The sequence below is a fragment of the Nansenia antarctica genome (assembly GCF_963989245.1).
Source record: "Nansenia antarctica genome assembly, chromosome: 5".
NCBI lineage: Eukaryota > Metazoa > Chordata > Actinopteri > Argentiniformes > Microstomatidae > Nansenia > Nansenia antarctica.
Genome location: NC_137690.1, coordinates 26,011,108 through 26,037,606, shown reverse-complemented (window position 1 = coordinate 26,037,606; position 26,499 = coordinate 26,011,108). Strand labels below are relative to the sequence as shown.

At 41.7% G+C, this 26,499-nt stretch overlaps 1 protein-coding gene across 1 annotated transcript in view; it reads left to right on the top strand.

The window, feature by feature from the left end:
- Window positions 1-26,499, top strand: part of adamts3 (ADAM metallopeptidase with thrombospondin type 1 motif, 3) — a gene marked incomplete at both ends in the record, with an annotated part of 107,656 nt that overhangs the window by 6,968 nt on the left and 74,189 nt on the right. Inside the window, one exon of the mRNA XM_080531521.1 lies at window positions 11,800-11,956. Within this exon, the coding sequence (XP_080387647.1) occupies window positions 11,800-11,956 (157 nt within the window). The remainder of the gene's footprint in view (window positions 1-11,799; window positions 11,957-26,499) is intronic.

The window sequence follows — 26,499 nt, the reverse complement described above, 5'->3', positions numbered from 1 at the left end:
TGAACTCATGCCGTTTCCCCCTCTAATTCATGCCGAGCATTCCAGTCAAAGTCGAACAAAGAGTATAGTGTTGAAATCAATGTCGCCTCTGAATCCTTGAGTGCAAGTTTGCGGCATTTTCACTGTGCCTTTTCGAAAGAGTATGTATCGAGGTATTTGCTTCCGTTTAACTTAACTAATGACAGTGTTTGATCCCCGCACACACCTGGTCTCGATATGGCTCTCTGGAAAAGATGACATTTTCAAAAACAAGTCCACCATAAAGGAAAGAAAGAAAAGCGGGTACAGGTAGAAGCACAGTATGGTCATCCTCTCTTTACATAATGTAACTACAGTAGGTCGTAACAAACAGAAAAGAGCAAAGAGTGAAGGAATGCAAATGACCCAAGTTGTCAGAGGTGTCTGTATTATGTATTACGGGTAAACACCCGCCCCCTCACCCTCTCAGATTGTTAACATAACGCTGTGTTCCTGTCCAGCTCTTTTCTTCATGCTCCCTCAGACCACCTTCCTCCTTGCTCTCCAGTTTCCACTGCACTGCAGACTGTAGGAACTCCTGGTTTCTTCACTGTCATACAGCTACACACGAGAGGCTTCAGATTCAGTAATTGTATGTACAGCACTAAGAGATAAGATGGTTCTCATTTGTAAATAAGATGTATGTATGGGGTGCCAGGCAGCACATTTCACTCTCAACACAGCAGTCAGTGTGATTACATATGTATTTGACCTTTATTTATAGAGGTTTGTTGCATTGAGAGACGGTTGATAATCTGTTTGTAACTGTTCCTTGAACAGAGCTAACTTAATTACCTAATTGTACATAGAAAGAAAGATAGAAAGAATAATAGCAATGGTGTACCTGGTGTTTCATTTAATCCTAAGTACAGATCAGTGGCAAGACCATAAAATGCGCCAATTTCAGTCTTGTGTCGTGAAATATTTCCCAGCTGAAACAAAACTCCAAATCCTGTCTTTCTTGGATGATTCACATTTTCACTGAACATTGGCAACACGTGGAGTGGCTTTCTGTCTACACTTCTGACAGACAGAATGGAGGTTAAGCTTGGCTCACCAGCAACCCTCATGGCCCTGAGTCTAGAACAGAGTAACTGACCTAAATAAAAGGCCTACTGGACGCATGCCAGTGTTGATTTTAACCATCACCTCACCAAAGGCAAGAGAGAAAGTTTTAGCTACCCATTTAAAAGTGAGTTATGCATTGTTGCATAATCTCATCTGCCAATGGGTCATGCATTGCTGTGGCACTATTTACAAATGTAAATAGCCCAAGAAATGTGAAACATTACATTTGACCAAACACTAGTTCCTGTTGTAAGCTGTGTGTATGTTTAACATAAACTATTAAGCTCCAAGACATAAAGACATGTTTTTCAGACATCTACCGCTACTGACATGTCTGGATCTACTGTGAAAAGGGTGAAAGCATCCCCTTTGATGAAAAAAAACAAAAAAAACGTAGTCGGTTCCCTTTCCCAGTGAACTGTAGTGAGGCACAAGAGTTGTATTCACTAATAGTTATTGATGCTCCTTGTTGATTCAGCCAAGGACCTGCCTGTTGCAGAGGCTTGACCCCAGAGCTGTTTTGGTATATGGTTTGAGGTACAGGAGGGGAGGTGCACCAGGATATGCAGAGGCAAGCTATTTCTACTTAGTTTTCTCTTCAGCAGAGCCCACTGAGTGGTAGTTCAATGTGTGCTGCTGGCCACTTTTATTGATATATTTATACATTTTTAATCATGACCTATATAAACTTAAGAGGAGCCCACATTTTCTGTTGTTGTTAGAGACAGACATTGAGGCCTATTCACCGGAGCGTGGTTTTATTTTAAGTCAAGCGTTCATTCCTTACCACGTTTCAAAGCAGTATGTAAATGTTTGCTCTGTTTGGAGGGCAGCACAAAAAGAAATGATTGAGTCAGATTAAATGTTCATGTTGTTTTCTCAAATGGAAATGAAAATGAGGTTGTACTCAGTCTGACCCCTCTACCTTCAGTTCAAGTTATACTCCCACACTAACAACCTACTCATCGCCTTTGGAGAGGGGTTCTCACATTTCATTAGGAGCAGTCGGTAGCAGAGTGGAGAGTGCTACCATTTGCTAGTATAATGTGCGGGGCCACATTTGCAAAAACCTTTAATGTGCTCCTGTGTTCACGTTTTGCTACATTACAAAGGTGTGACGTCTCTCGTAACACATAACTTATTCAAATAAATCTGAGTTTTATTTTTACATAAATATGTGAGAAAACTCAAAAGGCAGTGAGTTTGTGTAGGCGGGGGTCTTTATTATGTTAATTTTCCTAAGTACGCTTGTGAAATATTTTCACTCTACCTTGTTTATTATTATTTGCCCTCCCAGAAATACAGAGATTCTTCTTTTCCTCCCTGGTACGGATGATGTTCACTTCTCTCTCTCTCTCTCTCTCTCTCTCTCTCTCTCTCTCTCTCTCTCTCTCTCTCTCTCTCTCTCTCTCTCTCTCTCTCTCTCTCTCTCTCTCTCTCTCTCTCTCTCTCTCTCTCTCTCTCTCTCTCTCTCTTTTTCCCCCAAATCGAAAGAAATTAGCCGGTGTAATTTTTCCTTAAAGTTCTTTTTTAAAGGGAGGGATGAAAATGGCAGGTAATGATGACGAAGGTTTGCACACATTTCTAAACCAAACACACCTTTAAACAACACGGAGGGTGAAAGGTGGCAGTGTCTCGGGGCTGAATCCAGGCCTTTTTGAAAGTGGCAGTACCCTTTTTGAAAAAAATAAAATAAAGCACGTTCATACCGGCTCCTTAAGAAGTTTAGACTGGAAGGGCTGTCTTCGAAAAACTGGACCCCTTCAGCTGAATCCCATATGTTTGTCTTGGCAGAGGAGTGATGTCTGCTTGGCTGGCGCTGATGCTGGGGATATTAACCTGATGGAACACAGAACTCTTGATCCCTTTTAGAGGGCTTTTATTTAGGTAATAGCAGGCTAGGCCTCTGTCAGACACCTGCAATTGTCCTTTCCACGAAGCAGGCTCATTATTGGACAATATTGTATGTAGGGGTGGCAAGATGTAACCACCAGCAACCATGGTTAGTTCTATCTTGATAGATAATACACTTCTTACAGTGGCTTTCGCAGGGGTATTTTTGCATGGGTGAATTTATGTGTTATTGATTTGTGGCTCTTAGTCATGGGAAGACAAGTCATCTTGGCTTCTTATTAGATATTGCCAGTAACTGTTGATAAACCTAATGATCAGAAAATGTTCCTTACATCAAAGAATGGCCATATTGTATATTTTCCAATTACAATTCATTTAGTGTATTATGCAGAATTGTTTTGCAGGATTTTCACAGCTAGTAGATGCTATTGGGACAGATTTAACTTTGTAACTTTAAATAAAGTGTCTAGAGGTTATACTGTATGATACATACTGTAATTGGGCCATACAATGCACCATGTTTGATATTGTTGCATTGCATCCACCCTCTTGGCCTGTTGCTTATGGACATACTACGACATCTCCAACAATTTCTCTTATGTCCCTATCTCAACCAAAGTTGTGAACATAATGTAAAGTCATTTTAGCCTTCTTCCCCCAGCTAATTTGAAGATGTGACCGTCAATCTATTTCATTCATTTGTCCAAGTGATCTATCAAGCAATTGAACTAGCTCTGTCTACCTGTACTGGTTGTTGTCAAATAAGGCCCAATCCATCATTTCAACAGAGCTGCACAGCTACTTAATATGGTAATTTAAGAACTGCACTTGTGGAATTGTAATGACACTCTCATTTATAGAGTCAGAGCTGCGATGACAAGACTAACAGATTAACATGATTGTTTTAAAATGAATATGTATTGGCTTCTTTTCATACCCCCCCCCCCTCCCCCCACCACCACCCCAGAAAAACAGTATGTTGAGGCATGGTTTGTTGAGCAGCAAGTGCACATTAATATTCATTGCACTCAACAAATGTGACAGGGGTTGGTGTTTTGGTCCCCAAATAGTGCAATTATTTGACAATTCTGAAAGTGCAGAAGCTTTCAAATTATGCTTTCAAATTATGTGTCATCAGGGTTTTTCCTGCCACAAATCTTGTTTGTTACATTGAGTACGCTCTTCAACACTTCAACTTTTGTAATATGTAAAAAACCAAAAACAAGTAACAACAACCTTTTTGTCATTTCTGCGACTTCACAATTCCCAACTTGTTACCCCTTTCACCAGCCTCTGTCACAAATGAGGATGTCATTGCCTGGAGAGACTCATCACACATTTTATTTAGCTGCACTATGATATGAAAGCTTTATTTCGAACATGTGAAAAACAAAAACAAAAAGAAAATAGTTCTAACAACAAAAAAACAAAAAACAAGTTCACTATCATTCATTCCTTAGAATTCGGAATCTGTCATCTTGGAAGTCGATTGTTACTTCACTTGAGGGGTATTATGCATAATAATCAGAGTATCAATCAGTCAGAGCATTTGATGTTATCTGAAATGCTGCGATACACGTGGGTGGGACCAACCCGTCAGTTTCCCATCAGGCCACAGGGACGAAAGCGAAACCAGACTGGAATCCACAGAGAATAACGGTAGTGGGCTGAGCAATTAAAGGATGGGTCACCAGGCAAGATGGGTCACCAGGCAACTGTCACGGATGTGTCTTGAAAGTCAAGCTGCATGTGAGCCAGCCGTACAGTTATTTGGCCTTTGCGGATCAGTATTTAAAGGGATAGTTCACATGTTTACACCTTCCGTGGGCCAGGAGAAAATGTAATCCATGGTTCAAAGATGTTTCAATTGCGATCACTTACTGTAGTTCATCTAACTTTAGCCACTGCTATCAATATTTCAATGTGTGTGAATTGGATCAAGAGGGAAAGTTCAACAATGCATGGCAAAATCAACTCAAATGAACTTTCTGACTTGGTTGGTCATTACTTTGAGGTGATTCGGCCACAAAGGTTGAACTGTGTCTCTTGATCCCATTTACACCCATACATTTTCTGTTAGCGGTGGCTAAAGTTGAAGTTGAAGTAGTGGCTATTCAAACAACTCTGACTCCAGGTTGGTTGAGACTGTCATTACATGCAGGTGGCATGTGCAACACAGAAGGATATGATCATGATTGGCCGTGTCATCCGCAGGCATTCCATTGCTATGCGGATGACACACAGCTCTATCTCATAGTTAAACCCACCTCCTCTGCACCCCTGCCACTATACATACTGACCACCTGCCTGGAGGAGATAGAGGCATGGATGAAGCTAAACTTCGTTCAGCTAAACAGCTCAAAGACTGAAGCCATTCTAGTCGGCACACCACACCAGGTCCGGTCATCCAGCATCACCTTCTCTGGCCAGAACATTCCCCTCTCCAAATCAGTCACCAACCTGGGCATCAAAATGGACCTATGAAAAAACACAAAATGGTCACCTACGAGACCCACATCAAACACCTTTGCAAGACGTCCTTTTACCACCTCAGGAACATTGCCAAACTCCGTCCCACACTCACTCTGGCAGAATTTTAAAAAGCTTGTCCACGCCTTTGTCTCCTCCAGGCTGGAACGCAACGCACTCCTCATTGGGATTCCTAGTAACAGCCTTCAGAAACTCCAGTACATCCAGAACAGTGCTGCTAGGATCCTGATGAGGGTGTGCAAATATGATCACATCACCCCCTTCCTCAAATCCCTTCACTGGCTCCCCGTCTCACTCAGAATTGAGTTCAAGGTCTCCCTCCTCACCCACCAGTGCATTCACAGAACTGCCCCCCCCCCCTACCTCAAGGAACTCCTCCATACCCCTCAGACCTCCTCACGCACCCTCCGTTCTGCTGCCACCAACCTCTTCAAGACCCCCAGGACCAAGCTCCGCACCATGGGGGATCGGGCATTCTGCTCGGCTGCTCCCAGGCTGTGGAATGCTCTACCTGACCACCTAAGGGCACCACAGTCTGGATGCTTTGAAACAAGGCCTTAAAACCTATCTTTTTAATAGAGCCTTTTATTAGCCTTTATTATTTTGATTGTTTTATTATTTGTATTTGTATTCTTGTTTTTAATCTGTAGCACTTTGAGATGTCCTTATGTAAAGTGAATTACAAATATTATTATTATTATTATTATTATTATTATTATTATTATATAGCTGAATTTGGACTTCAGAAAAAACGGTTCTATATTTAGTTTGCATTTATGTAGTGAGCTGACTGTATGTGATTCCAACTCAAGGACACAAAGCAGTGAATGGCCCTGCAAGCTCAGCTATGCAGGATAAGATTGCCCTTCCTTATCTTTTAAGAGACACCAGTGCGGAGCCTTATCTGCTCAATACCCATACCACATCACAATCCCCTATGCTTCTGGAGTGTGGTATTGCAAATTGTTAGTCCTCACCCTCCCCATGGGCCTATTTATGCTGATAAATGCATACGTGGCGTGGAACCAGACATACTGTAGGGGAGCGCGCGGTATGTTGTCACACTTAACACGCTGTCTAACATTTACTGGGCACATCACAATTCTATAAATGTCATACCAAATGAAAGAAGGAAGTCTTGGACACATATTTTGTATTCATTATATCTTCATATCTTATTTCAGTATGGGGTTGTAGACCGTTAAATAGAGAGTGTGCACTTGTGACAATTTGCAGTGGGTGAATTGTCACACTACGTCAGGCAAGGTGTCACATTGGATTATCAACAAATAAGAAAAACAAAAAACAAATTCAACTTTATTAAATAACTCAAAATAAAAAACAATCATGCCTAGAGAATCTGGCAAGTCATGCCTTTGAATCAAAACATTTATGCTGGCAGAGCACACATTAATTAAGCGGCACGACCACTTTACTTTAAACATTGAAATTGAACGTTCTCTGGCATGCACATAGATCCACGGTAATGGTTGGAATCAGAATGGAATGGAATGCTGCAGATAACTTGATTAAATGTTTAAAAAGTCTTCACATTATGTCATGGTGTGCTGTCATTCTCTGTTTATCTTTCATCATTTCTAACCATCTTCCTTCCCTCCTTCCTTCCTTCCGTCCTTCCTTCCTTTCTGCCTTTCTTCCCTTCGACCTTCTTTCCTTCAAAAACACATTTCCACATTGCAACTACATATTCATTACAGGCTTATTCCACCCACCTCCCTGTCTACTATCCTTGTTGCATAATACCACATTAAATTCATGACACTGTATAAAGTATGTGTGTGTGTATGTGTGTGTGTGTGTGTGTGTGTGTGTGTGTGTGTGTGTTTGTATGTGTGTGTATACACACACAAGGATTAATTTTGCCTTTAAACAATATCTCTGCTTCAGCGATAAGGCTCCTAAGTGCTAGTAAAGCGTGGCAAATTGCTTTCGGGATGTCAAACCCTGCTTCAGACTCCTCAGCTATCTTCTCCGCAAGCGTATTAAACCGAGATAGGCGAGTGTGTATGGAGGAGAACCACTGATATTATGCTGCACAGACAGCACTGCCCTCTCCTCGCCTCTATTATTTGCTCCTTTGCCCTTTTGTCAGACAGAACAGGATTTTAGGGTCTTTTAGAACTGTCTGGTTCTAATCACGGAGGTAGATCAGCCAGGAGAGTTGTGGAGAGAAGGCAACGTTCGGAGCCATGTGGGGAAGTGTAATGTGAGGATTACTTCAGGTTTGATAATCCACCGACCTTTTCTCAGACATTATTTCATGTCTGCATTCTATATTGGGTAGAGAGATGGTTGCTAGGCAAAGTGCCATCATGGTTTTGTGCAGAGTGGCAAGTGCAGAGAGTTATAGATAATTCCTAGCATTGTCAGGTACTCCCTGAGAAATGAGAGTTCCGTTGGGCCACTGTAGCCAAAAAAACCTTCAGCAAAGAAGCAGAAAAAAAATGGGATGGCTTTTAAAAAGATTTAAAATTAAATAAGGGATTATGTTCATCTTAATCACCAAGAGTTATGATTACTAGGTAGGCATGCACATTAAATCAATAGCTGTCATGTAATAGCTGTACTTGACTCTCCACATGAGTGGATGACCACAATAACCACAGACGCATCGAGAGACTTGGAGAATGTTATGGTCCTGCCACTTTTAAACTATCTCTAACATTTATGATTTTAAGGGGGTTAACATTTGTTTTATTGTTTGTTTGTTTATTGTATTGTTGCTAGACACTGAACAACTGAACATAGTGAAACTGGTACACCTTCTCAATGTCTTAAAAAGAAACTGTGGTTGAACTACACAGTAGTTTGTTGTAGTTCTGCCATTGGATGTGTTTTATCAGAATTCTCTGCCCCATACCAGCAGCATCCTAGTGTCTGAACTCTGAAGTGATTTGACTGTGAAGTGATGTCAAACTGTAGACTAATGGGTTCTATGATTCTGCGAGCAGGCTGGTATTCAGTGACAACCAGGGGATGTGTGCAGTCTGTTTATTAATGGCCATGTTGAGATTAAAAGTAATTGCATAAGCAAAGTTTGGCACCTTTTTGGGTTCCTTTCAAAACTAAGAATTCACTGTATTCACACTTGTATACTGTATACACCATGTATTTGAAACTTTATACTTTGCCATATTGCTAGGGTCAAGAATATTTCCTGACCACATGACTTAGAGTTTGTCTTAGTCAGATCACATGTTAAAGAAAAACCCCCAACCCTACATATGGCTTGTAAAATGCAGCCAGATGCAGCCCGTAAATGAGTGGACGTGGCTAGAACTGTATACGTGACTGTATCCAAATTGTCTGCTTGGGCTCCTTGTCCACTGTAATGATATCCTGTTATTTCTAACCTTAACCCTTACCTTAAACTCACCCCAAACCTTAACCAATCGTAAACCTACCATAAACCTAAATCAAAACCGTAAACCCTAAACATAACCAATTTCTTACTGTAAGCGACTAAGCGTGTGTTTCTGCCAACCAACCTCTGGGTTGATGAATTCCCTTGACTAGCACTATATCTAACCTCACCCCTTACCCTAACTCTAACCTTGAAGGGATAGTTAGACATTTTGGCAATTCTTTTCATTCTACTTTCCGAGCTTTCATTTAATGTTTTGCGTTTTCAGATTAGTTCCACCATTTCAGAATAACAACCCTTTTTATATTGTCCCCATTTTTCCGGACACCAAAAGTTTTGGAGAATTGGCCTGACAGGTGTTTCTGATTAGTCAGGTGTGTTCCGTCACATCATTTGTGCATAAAAGAGCTGTCCATGTCCAGGAACACTCTCCCAGAGGTAGGCGTGAATTTGTCAGAGACTACCATCCGCAGCTTCACTGCAAGGTGCAAACCAGCCTGCAGAGGTCTGGAAAATGGTTGTGTGGACAGATAAGATGAACATTATCATGTACCAGAGTAATTGCATGAGTCAATTTTGGAGAAAAAAGGATCTGCCCAAGATTTACAGGGTACCACCTAATTTGTGAAACATGTTGGAGGGGGTGTTATGGTTTGGGCATGTATAGCTGCCACAAGAACTGGCTAACTTGCCTTAATTGATTCTGAAGTGTACTGAAACAACTTCTCTGCTCGAGTACAAGCAAATGTGATGTGTTCTATCGCATGTCCTCCTGCTCCTAATTAGCATAATGACCACTTTTGTTAAAAACCCTTACATGGGCTAATTTGGGATTTTTAACAGATTTCACTAGAACAACATGTTTAATTTCCATTTCACTTAGAGCTTTCAGTTTGAGATGACTTGCTACCTCCTTACAACTGCATCAACTGTAAACTCACTAGCTAACTGGCTGTCTTGCATTACAGTTCAGCTAAAGTCAAGCTGACAAACTCATTCGCTGGACTGTTGTCACAGCCAGCCAGCCAGCTAGATAGCTAAACTCATTGAATGGTGCTTCATCATACAGTAAGATTAGGTTTTCAGAGCCAAAAAGTGGAAAGGTCTTGACTGGCCAAGACAATCTTCAGAATTAAATCCAATTGAACATGCTCAGAGCGAATTTACGAACGCACCCATTATAGAAAATATACACACCAGAAAAAATACCTAGTGTCTGGTGGGGTCAAGGGGTCACAGACTTCAGACAGTTATTGCATGCAAAGGATGTTGACCAAATACTAAATTGTAACTGTTCTTCCTATTTCCAATACTTGGGAGGGTATTGCATATAAACATTTGTAACATTTATAGTTATAAATAGAAGCAGTTATTTTGCCAAAATGTTGAACTATCCATCCAAAATGTTGAATAATTCTCTGAAGGATTTGATCCGATGCTGGCCAACTATACTTAAGAGCAAGCTCTTCAAAAATGTGGCGGTAATAAAGGATGGTCGAATAAGGAAGTTGCAATATTGTAACGACCAGCTCGATTAAGCTTGCATAAGTGTAGCCACTATGTTAATATATTGGCTGTGGGAGTGGGGAGCCATTATGCAAGCCTTGACTGGAGGGAGCCAAATGTGCAGGATCTCTGGAGCACACAGGATGGCAGTGAGGAGGCCAGGGCCAGGTACAGTGATGAGAGCTGAAAAATCTGGGGTTTGAGCACATTCCAATGTGCCTCTGAGAGGCAAGTCTGTGTACATGAGGCCTGTACCAGGGCAGGAGAGGGGCTCAGTCAGGGACTGAGGGGCTTTTTCTATAGACCAGAAGGCAAGCAGGCAAAGCACTGCACACTGCACACGGAAGCACGCACGCACGCACGCACGCACGCACGCACGCACGCACGCACGCACTCATACAAACAAACACACACACACACACACACACAGACATGCACACGCACACACACTTACACACACACTTACACACTTACACACACACACACACACACACACACACACACACACACACATTTTCACTCATCTAAGCAAGCATGGCATACACTGCAAAGACACAAACAACAGAATGTATCGCCATGTTGAAATTATGTCTCAGAAATAGGCTGACGCTGGTTTCATCATTAATGTGCAATTAATTAGTTCTATTTCGAGTCATATACCCCAGAGAAGCCCAGGAAGAGTAGCTGATGCTTAGCATCAGCTAATGGGGATCCTAATAAATCAAATCAAATATACACTGAAATGAGAGGTGTAGGTGTTGTGTACCCTGGAAACCATTTGAATAATAAGTCACATTCATATTCATGTCCCTTCAGGAGATTAATGTAAATGAACAGGATTAGTCATGAAAAAAGACAAACATAATATTTGCATACCCTTTAGCGGTTTAACAGCTGAGAAAACTACATTTTTCAAGATGTGATGTTGGGCTCTCCTGACAGTTTGGGAGAATGAACAGTAGTAATCTTTGACAGAGAAGATAGAGGGGATTTCTCAAAGTACAGTGTTTTGTAGGTGAACACTTGCCAGCATGAACATTTGTACCCTTTTGAATATTTGTGGCGGCATCTGGTGAAAGGGGGAACAAGTTGGCAACCGACCAAATGTTTGGACTTTTATTCTGAAAAATGTGTATAAATGTCAACATTGTTGAGTGGGATGAGAGACAACACTTTACTCTGACAATGTAATATCAGAACTGTACAGAAGGACTACCAAACCAGTCACGTGCTACTCACATAATATTTATGTGGAGCTAGTGGTGCGTTACATTTTTATGAATGTGATATGTAGCCGTTATTGAGGTCTCCTAAAGCCTCCCTATCATGTTAGCAATGGTTCTAATATCCTCATGCTGATTATCATTTACAATCCCACAGACTTCTCGAATCATCACTCTGGAAGGCATCCTTGCCTTGTTTCCTTAATCAGTTCTCTCCTATAGATAGTTGACTTGCTCTTTGCTCTGTGTCCCCAGGCTGGTATGATTCGCACAGACTCTGATGAGTACTTCATCGAGCCGCTGGAGAGGGGCACCCAGGAGCATGAGGACAAGGGGAGGGTTCATGTGGTCTACCGGAGGTCCGCCATCCTGCAGGCCCCGTCAGACATATCCATGGACTACCAAGTGGAAGGTAGGCACAACACAGCTGGTTGGGGGGAACGGCACTCATGTGATTGGTATGTTCCCCGATCCGTTACCTGTTGGCCTCTAGGCTTTTGCTCAGCGGGTTAAAACAGCCTTGTGGAATGCAGAAGACCCATGTTTGAAGCCAGCCGGTCACATGCTGTAGGCTCTTACCTGTGATACTTCTCCGTTAGCCAGAGAACAGTGCAGAAGTGGCTAGCTATAACTCAGTGTGTATCGGCCCGGAACCTGGGGACCATGTCTCCAGGATATGTCAAAGGAACTTGTTGGGTTTAATTTAAGGGGACCCCTGTGTGTGTGTGTGTGTGTGTGTGTGTGTGTGTGTGTGTGTGTGTGTGTGTGTGTGTGTGTGTGTGTGTGTGTGTGTGTGTGTGTGTGTGTGTGTGTGTGTGTGTGTGTGTGTGTGTGTGTGTGTGTGTGTGTGTGCGCGTGTGTGTGTGTGTGTGTGTGTATCTCTCAAACTACTGTCTTGTGTCAGTGAAGGTTAATAATTGTTGTTAATTGATGCCAACTACATTTTGTTAATTAAATTCGAATGCTGAACATTTTAATTACGCACTTCTGTTATTACTTCTGTAAGATTCCTGATCCCCAATTACACCATGCGGTATATGTCAAAACTCTTGCTAGGGGCTGATTGTGTTTTACACTGAAAAGTGTGTAAAAGAAATCCAAATGCCATCCAGATACAACGATAATGATTTAAATGAAACTCACCCTCAAGCCAACAGCTTCCTCGGTTTGAGTGTATCATAGTAAATATTATGGAGACAATACGAAACTAGATGATTCTAGTTTATTATAGTAGAACATTCGGTTACATTTTTTTCATGCAATAGCTTCCATTGGTTGATTCTAATCAAGTACACAAAGCTATGTGGTCAGTGAAGGTGGCTCACCCCATTATAGCTAACTCACTGATCTGTCTCAGTCCTTTGCCGATCACCCTTAGAAACATCTGTGCAACCCAACTCCCCATTCAGCGACGAACACTCATTCAGACACAACTTTTTTGTTGAAGTCATTTTGTCATTACTTGGGAACAGTGGGAAACTTGGGGCAGCCGGGCTTTTGTCGAGTAGTTGCCGCCCTTTTCAAGATTTTCCCTGATTCACTTTTTTTCTCTAAAGAGACAAGAGCTTATATGGTTGTTGCGGTTGCCATGACAATTCGGCAGCGTGCCATTGTCCCAGGTGGGAAACACTCTGTACCGGATGACTAGCGAGTTGTTCCTGGTTGCTAGGAAATCTGGGCCTTGAGAAGGGGTGGCCTAGGAAGGGAGACTTGTCCTGCTGGTGGATCCCAGGGTCCTAGCCCTCTGCCATCAATGGCCGTCAATGGCTTTGACAATGCAATGACCATAGGCTGCATCTCCCCACTCCCACCCCCCTTCATGTCACATAACTTGCTCAAGCTAGACAAAACAGTCACTAAGGACATGGTAACACTTTACTTGATACACTCTCCTATGTTACTTTGTGTTACAAATGTTGCATTGGATTATAATCATATTCATAGCACCTTATAAATGTGGCATGACAAAACTGTCTCTTTTCCAGTCAAAATCCTTTATACACATACTGTACATACATTACATACATTATACATACCATATATATTTGCTAATGGAGCATACAGTCTCTTGCCAATGTCATTAAAACATTGATATCCCCCTGCCTTTGATGTCACTGATATGGATATACATTATATGACAGTCTCTCTGAAGGTTTGCACTGAGGATGTCAGGGAAAGTGATGCATTGGCCCGTCCACAGGCCCCTCCCTTTAGCTGTGGCAGGTTAGGTAAGTCAACAGGGCCTTGTGAATGGGCTTCTCAGAGAGAGGGGTGGAGAGACATGTTACTGCCCGGCCAGCCGCCTCTCTGCCCTTCCCAACTGTGTCACTTGAAAGACTTCCACGGACCTCAGCACAGTCCTAAAGGGCTCTCGCTTGCCAAACTGCTGCTTTTCTAATCAACACATTTCATCTGTGAGAGAGTGGGCACTGAGGGAAAGGAGACCTCAAACTGGTCGATATGGCTTTTAACCTATCAGAGGGTTCTTGTGTCTCTAGAATTTTGGTGTATGGTGAAATATAAGATACTATGTTGCTCAGTACGTTGTAGGTGTAGTATTCAGCACAGATCATGGAAAGATATGTATAATCTATTTTATATCCATATATACGTTATATCCATATGCACCCCAGCTGGTCTCTGTGGGAATAGTGCCCCTTATGGACCACATGCATAATCCCACTGTTTGTGATGTGACATTTTGAATAAATAATCCATACCGTTTCCCTTAATTTTAGGCTATATGCCTTTCTGCTCAAACAAAGAGTATGATTCCGCTGTCACTCCCACAACTTAAATAACTATGAACATTCCCTGTTATCCCATCAAACGCTCCCTGTGATATTGAACTCTTACTTAAACAAATATAGGCCATGTGATTACACAAGGAAAGTGGTAATAATCAGCAGAACATTGTTTCTTTTCACAGCCTAGGCGGATAAACATTTTGTTCGCGGTGAAATATTTTGGTATTTCTTCAGCATCCTTCATAGTCAATAAAATAGACAGTCTTGTCCTTAAGCCTTGGGGTAACTCAAGGCTCGGATAACTGAATCGTTCATTTGAATTCTTTTCATTAAAATGGTTGTTGATGTGGAACAACATGGAGGCTCTTATTACATTACATTGGATGGAATGACAATAAATCTCCCTCTAATCAAATTGAACTTCATTTATACAGATGCAATACAATGTGCTTTGCAGGGAAAATAAATAGATAAAATAGAAGGACAGCAAGATAAAAACAGAAAGGAGGATAATAAAAGTAATGGAAGCAATGGAAGTTCAAAGAGTAAATACAATACAAGTGCAATGTTGCAGACAATAAACATGTTTTGTCAATGCAATGACATTTCTTCTATAGATACGTCTGTCTAACACTGTGGACCACTATGGGAATAAGTCATACTTGCATCATACTTTCATCCACACGGTCCGACTGCACCCTATCTCTACAAATACTTCCAACCCAAAATAACCAAACAAATCACATCCCTGCTGCTACCCATGCAGTAGATCTGATTACAGCAGCTATCTTGGCTATATCACTCACCGAGAGCTTATTCAATTACTCATTTAATTTCAGGCTTGGACATTTTGGAAAAGCCCATGGACCCATAGCCTGGCCAATAGGCTCATGGGAGTGAAAAGCACTGCAATGTTTATGGTCTGCGAACTGCAGCAGAGCTCAAGTGACAAACAAACTGAGAGCATGCCAAGAGTAACAACCAGCCACAGGTGTCCTCCTCCCACTCTGCTAACACATCTCCAAATGGCTAACTCTTCACTTAATCTGGATGCTCTCCCCTGCCCACCCAGCTGTAGATAGCGCCTTGGTTATCTTGACATGGGAAGAGGCTCTGGAACACAGGTAGCATCTGAGAAACGAAGGACACCATTTATTGTGAATCGTAAACCGGGCAGCCCAAGTAAGCCCAAGAACGGTGTGTTGCTCCAGAGCTGACCTGTTACAGCTGGGGAGCGACTGGTGATTTGTCTTCGGTGGGGTCGCCTAGACCCCCTCCCCCATCCTTCTCCTCCTCCTCCCTATAGATGAGTGTGACTGATAGGAGGGGAAATTACAATTACGGGTTAGTCATTCCCGGACTCCCTGCGGTGCAGACGAAATTGGATCTCCTGCCAACTCCGCAATGTTGTGTAAGTGATAGATCAGTCCGCCGCGGCACCTGGATATTAGGTTTTATTTTCACATGACAGTGAAAATAGAGTGAAAACTAGTTAAACGCCTCCCGTTGGAAGGAGAGATGACTTTCAGGAATGCCATTCTTTTAGGGGAGGTGGACTTAGGAAAACATGCAGATATACTGGCCTGTGTTTCCACACAGAGCCGGGAGAGGATAGAAGATCCCGAACTGGGGAGAGAAAATGGTGATTTATATTTGTCACACAGCTGTGTTAGGCTGAGCGGGGGCCTGCTGCATGAGGAGGAATTTGGTGAGCTGGCAAGAATGAAAAACATTCAGGGGTAAAAAAAGAGGGGGGGAAATGGTCTCTTGTGCATAATCCTTTTAGAATGTGCAAGAAAATCTTGAAAGACAGGAAAAAGTGTGGTGGTAAAATGAAGATAAAGCCTAATGCAATCAGAGGAAGTCAGTTGGTACGTTCATTGATGGAAAGCTGCTTATCAGAGTAATAATAAAGCTCTAAATCACACAAAATGAAATGGGGGTCATGGTGAGCCTTTTGCACTGTCACACTTAGGCTCTGATTTCCATCTCCTCAGCGCTCAAATAAACGGTATAATTTCAAATAGAAGGAATGTGACAATTAATTTAAAATGTTGAGATAAAGATCAGATTACTAGGCGTTGGACATAGTGCTACAAGTAGCACCTTTTCTCGATTGTCACTTGGAAGCGCAGAAATAATTACAAGAATATTGTTCATTGTGAGTTTCAAGATATCCTGGTGAAATTTTATTGAGGACAAAGGTGTTTTTGCACACTGGGTAATGCTGAATGTGTATTCTGTAATGTTTTCCATGGACTTGATACCTGCTATGTTGGAGACCCTCAAAAGCCATTTTTGAAAAGGGTAGAGTAAGGCTGTGGGAAGGAAGATGCAAGCAGGCCTAACCTTTTCCTTTCAGCTCCACACTGGGCTTCCAACGCTGGCATTATTATGCCTGGTTGTGTCTTTCTTCCCCCTCCAGAACCCCCCTCATCTCCGTCTCTTCATATCTCTCTCCCTCTCAGCTGTCAATCTCAGATGCAACCAGTCTGCCTCACTGCCTGCCTGACTTTCTGTCTTTGTGGATGACAGGCGAGCTGGAGTCCCCATGACAAATAAACTGAGGACAGTCCACATCTCTGGCACATTACCGGTAACTGTTCATTGAGTCACGGCTCAACACTAGGAAGTGAGCCACTATGTGAGCCCCAAACGATGAGCAATACTATTAAGGAAATGAGGGGCCGTACATTTGGATGATCCCCCCATTGTGAAGCCCGAGCCAGACGTAAATATCTGGCCAACTTTGGATAAGGAGCTTTGAAAGCTCCTCTCTCGTGACTTGCTTATACAATTTTATAATTTTTCTTTCGAAAGAAAGGGGAGAAAGAGGAGAGAAATATTAGTTTAGGAGTCGGCAATCCCCTCGCGTGTATAGGCAATGTAGGCTGTACCCAATGGACCGAGTGTCATAACTCATAATATGAATTTAGCCTGAACATTTGCTGGTGCAAATGTATGTTGCTGTGACACTGGGCTGCTGCCAGACAGTGAATGCAGTCAGAAACATGTTGGTGTCATCGGAGGAGGCTTGGAACTCTGAGAGTGAGAGTGGAATATCAAATCACTGGACTGTCCACCTACAACACTGTTTGCTGTGTCACTCCCTGAAACAGCACATATCACACATCAGATACAGAGTGATAATCTGATTCTGATATACAGTGCCATCCATAATCCGAATTGGATAGCATTTTGTCAGAAAGTTGGCTTGACAGGTGTTTCTGATTAGTCAGAAGTGTTTCATCACATCCCTTGTGCAGGCACAAGAGAGCTGTCAATGTCTATTATACAACAGTTAGTTCCGACTAAGTTATTTGATTGGACAAGAGGCATTCCATGAGTGCCGATATACAGTATACAGTAACAGCACTGGGACTTTTAACTATATGTATCACTCCCCCGCACAGATGTTCTACTAAATGGCCGTTAATTAGACTACATGTTTGTGTTCAGGTTACTAGGCAACAGTCCATTTGAAGTTCAGTTACTATCGCTAAACTATTTTATTTTTATTTGTATGATTAAATCAAACAAATCATAAGCTGTTGTCACTTATTACTGTTAACTAATAAATGGCGCTGTAGAACTGTTGTATAAAAGCAATATCACACTTGAGGTCGTGCTGTTATACTGATATATATATATATATATGGATTCTTAATAGGACTGGTTGTTAAAATCCCTAAATATTCAGCACAACATATATCTATATCTATATCTATATACTATATATCAGCACCGAAGACAATCACAGCCGTGCTGATATTCAGTATAACAGCACAACCTCAAGTGTGATATTGCTTAAGTATTGATTCTCGGCTTTGGATTCGCCTCTGTTATTGGTGTCTGTCAACATGAGGACTAAAAGAGACATCAATGAAAGTCAAGGAAGCCATTATGAGACTGAAATACCAGAAAAATATTTACCAATCAATCATTTGTAACATCATTAAAAAAAGAAAGAAAACACTTGTGAACTCAGCAATCTACAGCAAAGATACAGCGGATAACCAAAGAAGGCCATAATTAATAAACCCCCCAAAATAACTATCCCACAGATCAGGAACACTCTCCAGGAGGTATACGTGAATGTGTCAGAGACTACTATCTGCAAAATATGTCACCAGCCGATTGAACTGTACAGCATACATCAGCATTGCTTTAACATTCAACCTAATTTAAACCCTATAAGAATTGTAGTCTACTCGACTTGTTTATGAAGTCAAATCTTTCCTGTGCAGTTTGCACACATGGATCACTCCAAGGATCTTTCCTGTGCAGTTTGCACACATGGATCACTCCAAGGATCTTTCCTGTGCAGTTTGCACACATGGATCACTCCAAGGATCTTTCCTGTGCAGTTTGCACACATGGATCACTCCAAGGATCTTTCCTGTGCAGTTTGCACACATGGATCACTCCAAGGATCTTTCCTGTGCAGTTTGCACACATGGATCACTCCAAGGATCTTTCCTGTGCAGTTTGCACACATGGATCACTCCAAGGCTCTTTCCGCTACAGAGAATGAGCCTTTTATATAACTGTGGGCTTAAAATAAATGTTTTTTTATTGTTTTTTTTGCGCCAAGCACATTGCTCAATACTGATGGCAAGAAAGACCTTGTGGAGTAATTCTCTCTTCTGACTGTGTCTTGATGAAGTGAAGAAAGAACATGATGATGATGATGATGATGTGGGGTTTCCAGTCTAGCGCTCCACAAGGCTAGTTGTTGTGCCTGATTGTTTAGTACTTTACTGTAAACAATAGAACCGAGCACTCAGCGCATTCTTCAAAGGTGATTGAAGGATTGTGTTTTAATGGAATCTCCTAAAAACAGGGTTAATCTCCCTATTTAAAATGTGAGAAGAAAAAAAAAATCTTTAAAGGCCCATATGAGTCATTGGTGTTCATCGTCTCACAGTTGCCAGCATATTCCACGACCAAATGCAGGTCTTCAGTAAATCAGGGTATCACCGATAGAGAATGCAATTTTTCCAGTGTGAAAATACTGAACACAATTCATGAGGTCAGGCTGTGTTATCGGGTCTTTTTGGTTGGTTCGAGTATCAAGACTATTTTAATCACAATGATGACCTAAAGTGACAGGAGCGTGTGAAGTAGAAGTTAGAAGTTAAAAGCATGGGGAATTCTCCCCTCCTTCTTGGCTGCCCTGATTAACTGGTGTTGTGTTTGTGGAATACATTACTGTAGATATCTCCCTGGGTTTCCATCATTAGAACAGGCTACAGTGTCTCCACAGAATACCAAACTCCTATCTTGCTCCGATAGAGTATGTTCTTTGTGTTAGCAGATATCTTGATATACAGTATATTGTGTAGCTCAAGCCTGTATCCTATGCATACAAAATGTGCAGTTAGTGGCTTTTCAAAAACCGACAATCGATGTACAATCTGCAATGATTAAGCACCTGTCTGTGTTTTTATGGGAGCTACAAAGTGCGCGTTTTGTTGATTTCTGTATTATGTGATGAAATACCAGAAGAAGAAGGCATTTTCCACATTGCCTGGTGAAGAAAGGAATAGAGTGTGATGAATTCTTTCCATTTCTGAACCTGGTGATAATTACGTACTGCGGCCCTCGCCAAGTGACTGGAGTGTGGAAAAGACCATGAAGTGTTTAATGATATTGTGTATCAAAAATGCTCCAGTGCATTTTGTCCTCACTACAATGAATCACCCCATCACTATGTCATCTGGGGCCCTCAAACAGGAAGTGCTTTATTACCATCCCACAATGCCTTTCTTCTTCCCCAGTCCGCACAAGGTCTGCCAGCTTAACACACTGAGCGAAATGCCTTGAATTCTTGGCTCTGGCGATGATGTCACTGCTAGGTTGGGCTTTGAAGAGACATATATGCAGAGGGTCCGATGAATGTGAAGATGGCCCTTGCAGGTATTACCCTTTCTTAAAGGATCCCCACAGTTCATTGGCTTTGTGGGCTTCACTACAGTAGTAGTGTGGGAGTACCACAACAGCAGTAGCAAGTGTGCCTTTTTTCACATACTTTATCTGAGGTACTGTATTTCACCTGGGTAAAACAACCACCAGGAGGAATTGTTGAGCAATTCTAATGGATGGGCTTATGTGTTTTTGTTATACAGCTGCTCATATCTGCATCTCCACTGCAACTCCCCATTTGTGAGCTGATATTCATTTTATATTTAAGCAATATCACACGAGAGGTCGTGCTGTTACACTGAATATCAGCACGGCTGTGATTCAGTCGTAGGTACGAGGCCGAGTACCGAAGACAATCACAGCCGTGCTGCTGATATTCAGTATAACAGCACGACCTCTCGTGTGATATTGCTTTTATACAACAGTTCTACAGCACCATTTATTAGTTAACAGTAATAAGCGACAACAGATTTGTTTGTTTATTTAATAATATATTTTTAATATATCGACAAAAAATAGTTCCGCAAATGAACTTCAACTGGACTGTTGCCTAGTAACCTGAACACAAACATCCGCAGGCTAGCTACTTTGTATTAACGGTCATTTAATAGAACAACTGTGCGGCGGAGTGATAGTTAAAAGTCCCAGAGCTGTTATACTGTATATCGGCACTCATGGAATGCCTCTTGTCCAATCAAATTACTTGGTCGGAACTAACTGATAACTTCTAGTATGTGTATGAGTAGTATGAGTAGCCCATGAGTTGTTGTTTTCATGGAGGACGAATGATGGTCTGGTTGGATTAATACGAAATGATGTCCTTGGATATGATGACCTTCAGTTGGAACAAATCATGTCTTCATGGAAACTTGATGAAATGACATCAAACATTGGATATGATGACCTTCAGTTGGAACAAATCATGTCTTCATGGAAACTTGATGAAATTACATTTTCAGTGTCATGTAGGTTATAAGCATACTCCAGCAGGTGTGCTGGAGGTGCTGCAGCCCCATGGTTGAATGGGTGAGGAATGGAGCTTGTAGACTTTCTTTTGAATATTTACCATTGGTAGTTTGAAAGGACCTATAAAAATGTACAGTCGAATACAATGATTATCAGCAGCCTGTGCTAAATGGTTAAACCTTTTGTGCGATCCCACAATAAACACGTTGGACAGTGGTGACGCATTCCATGTGAGCTGAGACCCTTGATGAACTGCAGCGTTTATACACTGAGCCAGTAGTTCATAGGTTCACGCCTCTATCGCAGCTGTGGTCTACCACAACGTCACTGCCGCAACAGACACAAGGTAGGAAGTGCTGCCGAAAGAGCTGTGAAGGACGTTTGAAAAGAGAATGGTTTGCCTTATAAGTCTTTTCAGAGAGATTGTCTTCACAAGCAAAACTACAGTATAACTGTTAACATAAAAATGGATATTCGTGAATATCTTGATTTCTTGTGGGGCATATTATTGAGAAAAAAAGATGCAGCTTCTTTGTACAGTTCAGAATAATGTCTAACTGTGTAGTTCGCATGTGTCGGACTCCCGGCCTGTGGGCCGAATGCGGCCCGGCAGCTCATTTTATGTGGCCCGCGAGAGCTTGCAAAGGATATAATTTGCTTATGATACAATTCTATACCGCTTTACAGAAGTTCAGTGTTCATAAACTACATAGGTCGCTGGCATATAACGCTCTATGCTTATGGCCACAACTGCTCGATTTAGCTCAAGCTACCAGCCATCAATCAAAAACTCTGCTACCCGCATCAATTAAAAAATCTGAAAATATTAATAGTACCAAAATGTCCAACAAAAGAGAGGTTGATGCAGAGGGAAGGCAATTTAAAGAGAGATGGGAAAGTAACATGTTTGTGCTTATTGGAGACAAGAAGGTATGTCAGACAGAGCCCAGTATGCTAACCTTAGCCACCAAGAAAAACATAAAAAAGTCCAAGAATTAAAAGACAGCCTGCATCCTCAACAGAATATGTTCGCAAAAGATACAGCAACAAATGATGCAGCAGCTTTATTGTGGCTGAAGTGTTTTTCAGAAGGCACATTTTTAAAGCATTTTTAAAGCAGCAGCCCTGCCCAGAAACAGGCTTTTAACAATGTCAGCTTGTCAAGAAACACTATCGCAGACCGAGTCAGGGAGATAGCGGGAAATCTGACGACACAGCTGGCTGAAGAAGCACGCAGTTATCTGGCGTTTTCATTAGCTGTTGACAAAAGCACTGACAATACTGTGCCATAGGCTACCATACGTGGCTGAGTAGGAGCGCCGTCCTCGAGCGATTTTTTATTTTACTTTTCATGCAAAGTAAAGGAAAACAAGAACAGGTACAATTAGGGGTGTAACGGATCACCTAACTCACGGATTGGATCATGTCACGGTTTTTGAGTCACGGATCGGATCATTTTTCGGATCAACACATAACATAAAAATAAAAATAAAAAGCTTTTTCCTCGAATTCTGTAAAAACACCACTTTTACTGTGTGAAACCCAACAACATTCAAGATGTCAAAATTGGTATATATATATATATATATATATATATATATATATATATATATATATATATATATATGTGTGTGTGTGTGTGTGTGTGTATATATATATATACACATACATAACATATTCTACACTCAAACATTAGTCTACATATTAAACAGAAACACACATTCAACTTAAATGATGCAGTAGGAGAGAGGGAGGAGGCACCTGGTTGCAGCAGTGAATCACTGGGCTCTTTAAAGCAGACAAATAAACATGTTTTATGCCACTTTAACTAAATAATAAAGTGAAACCTTACTTTAAACATGGTATGAAAACATTGGCTACATTATCAGAAGTTGTCAAGCTGCCTTTCTCGTGCCTCCCGTCAACACACCAGGGTGATGTCACGGCAAATGTGTGGCCATGCTCGTACGACTTTCTTGTTGCACAACGCTTAAACACCGTAACTTTTTTATCGACCACACTTTGTCCGTCATTGTTATAATTGACAGAAAAGCCAAAGTGCTCCCATACATGGGATTTAAATGACGAGGGAGGCATTTCGAGTTCTTCTCTGTCGCCAACATTAGCAGCACTACTCTACTCGCCATGATACACATGGGCTGCGTTCGTAAATTTGGTCTGAGAGCGCCGGAGAGCACACTGGGTCCGACGTCATAAAGGGACCAAGTAATTTGATTGGACAAGAGGCGTTCCATGAATGCTGATCAGATTCCAGAGCGAATTTACGAACGCAGCCTTGTTCTGGATTTTTTTTTCATTATCAACCTATCATTGCGCTTTAGAGTAAAACAAAGCACGCAACTGTCGCGTCTATCTTTTCATGGCAACTCTACATTGTGATTTACAAGGGATATTAACTAATATTAAGTAATATTATTACTTGGTTACATTTTGCAATTGATCCGCGGTACACATGCGTGCCGAACCGTGGGGGGGCGATCCGTACGGATCACGGATTATCCGTGATCCGTTACACCCCTAGGTACAATGTAATAGGTATGCATTCTAATCCAGTGTGTGTGTGTGTGTGTGTGTGTGTGTGTGTGTGTTCATGCAGCCACATGTTTATATGCAGACTGTACATTTGCTGTACCATAGTTCTGCCCGTCTCAACTGCGACCACAAGCTTAAACAATGTTAATGTTTGTTTGTTTGTTTAAAAAAAATATATATATATTATTCACTTGAAAATGTTGTCTTTGATGTATGAGTAATAATGAGGGTTTCTGAATCTCATAAATTCATGGGATTTATGTTATAATAACACAGAGAAAAGTGAGTGTGTGTGCCCACATACAGTATTTGTGTGTCTATGTACATGCATATTGAAGTAATTAAATTACTAGACAGGTACAATTCCTGTGGAAATTGTGAAGTGTGTTTGCCCCCCCCCCCCCCCCCCCCCCTGCATCCCTCGGCAAAGACCGCGTTTCTCTAGCTCACCCAGGGGCCGAGCTAGTCTTACAGTCTTACAACCAGCCCTTTGAGGGCAGCCATAATGCTGATGTGGCCCAGGATTAAATTTAGTTTGATACCCCTGGTGTAGTTGATTGCTGTCTAAATAGAGTTATAGCCATTTATAAGGTGTTCATCAAAGACCTCCTCTCTGTCTCCTTTGACCTCCTCTCTGTCTCCTTTGACCTCCTCTCTGTCTCCTTTGACCTCTTCTCTGTCTGCTTTGACCTCCTCTCTGTCTGCTTTGACCTCCTCTCTGTCTCCTTTGACCTCCTCTCTGTCTCCTTTGACCTCCTCTCTGTCTCCTTTGACCTCCTCTCTGTCTCCTTTGACCTCCTCTCTGTCTCCTTTGACCTCCTCTCTGTCTCCTTTGACCTCCTCTCTGTCTGCTTTGACCTCCTCTCTGTCTCCTTTGACCTCCTCTCTGTCTCCTTTGACCTCCTCTCTGTCTCCTTTGACCTCCTCTCTGTCTGCTTTGACCTCCTCTCTGTCTCCTTAGCAGTGTAGGTTAAGTGTGATTCCTTGTTCCTATGGGCTACGATCGAGCTTGAGAAATTGATGGAGCTCTGCCTCCTTGCTGACCATTCGACAAAACTAAACCGTTGGAGTAGGACAGGATATGTCCCTCAGGACTGTTCGGGCAGGTCATGGTCAACATACAGACCGCGATCAAATCCAGGAAGAGGGAAGCGGAGGCCTTTCTCCAACCTTGCATGCCTCGCACTGCACAGACGGTGACTATGTGTCTCTGCCTGTCCAAACTATTTCTGCTTGGGGAGAAGGCAAGGAGCGCATATGGACATTAAACGCTACACTGTGTAACAGTACACAAAACGGTACACCCAAAAAAATCATCAAATGGTTCGGTATTTGTCTAAATTGTTAGCGAGAGGCTGCTTAAATGCCATAGCTGGGTTTGCACTTCACTCAGTTTTTTCTTGTACCAGTGATGTTCACATTCATCCACCTGTCTTTGTCCATCGTCATTGTAGGTAACTGAGAAACTGTAATTTTCCCAAACTTAAGGGAGGTTTAAGGGAAGCTGGAGGAACTCTAGTTTATCTGCGTTCGCCATAACGACTGCTAAATTACTAACAATCTTTCTGAGGCGTGTGTGTGCATGCATACTGGCTGAGATTACTTCCAACACACAAAAGGTGCAGTGGGTAAAAGAACGCTGCATTCATTCGGTACACACATGAACCGAACCGAAGGACCTGTACAGAAAGATTTTGGTACGAATACGTGTACCCGTTACACCCTTACACAACACATTTCTGGTACACTCTAGGTGACTTGGGTGAAGGGCTGGATTCATATGATGCCATCTTCATCAATTAACGCCAATCAGGCTAATCATTGATTCATTTTTCTTGCTGATGACAAGTTCAAACTTTTACTCCTGGTTTGCTCTGTTACTTTGACAGCCATGTGGATGCTGAGCAGTGTTGGCAAATTGATTTACAAGAGTCTATTACTAGGTTATAGCTATATGGTATATGGTTATGACTATATGGTATATGGTTATGACTGTATGGTATATGGTTATGACTGTATGGTATATGGTTATGACTGTATGGTATATGGTTATGACTATATGGTATATGGTTATGACTGTATGATATATGGTTATGATTATATGGTATATGGTTATGATTATATGGTATATGGTTATGACTGTATGGTATATGGTTATGACTGTATGGTATATGGTTATGACTGTATGGTATATGGTTATGACTATATGGTATATGGTTATGACTATATGATATATGGTTATGACTATATGGTATATTGTTATAGCTATATGGTTATGATTATATGGTATATGGTTCTGACTGTATGATATATGGTTATGGATAAAAAGTCCTCAAGCAGGGCATTGTCATTTTTCTGTGTTGTCCAGACTATGAAAGTGCAGATTGTAAGATTTCAAATGATGTGTCATTCATTGAAATCTGACAATAGTTGAAGAAAACTTGAGAATTGCAGACATGCGGCCCTTTTAACCAGATGGTGTCACATGGTATATGGCTACTGTTGTAATTCCGAAGTCAACCCATGTTGAGCTACGAGAGCCTAACAAACAGACAGCTTTTACAGCGTGTATGAAGTGTATCCCAAATAACTTGCAAACCAGCTCACATTTTTTTACGTTAATGCTCTTAGTGTTGCTCAAAATCAGTTCACTGTTATCTGTGAACAGCTGTGTTCATGATAATTGTAGAGTAGTAAGATATTTTCCCTGTTCAATGCCAGAAAGGTTCGTGAAAAAGTCAAAGTAAACATGGATGGCCATATA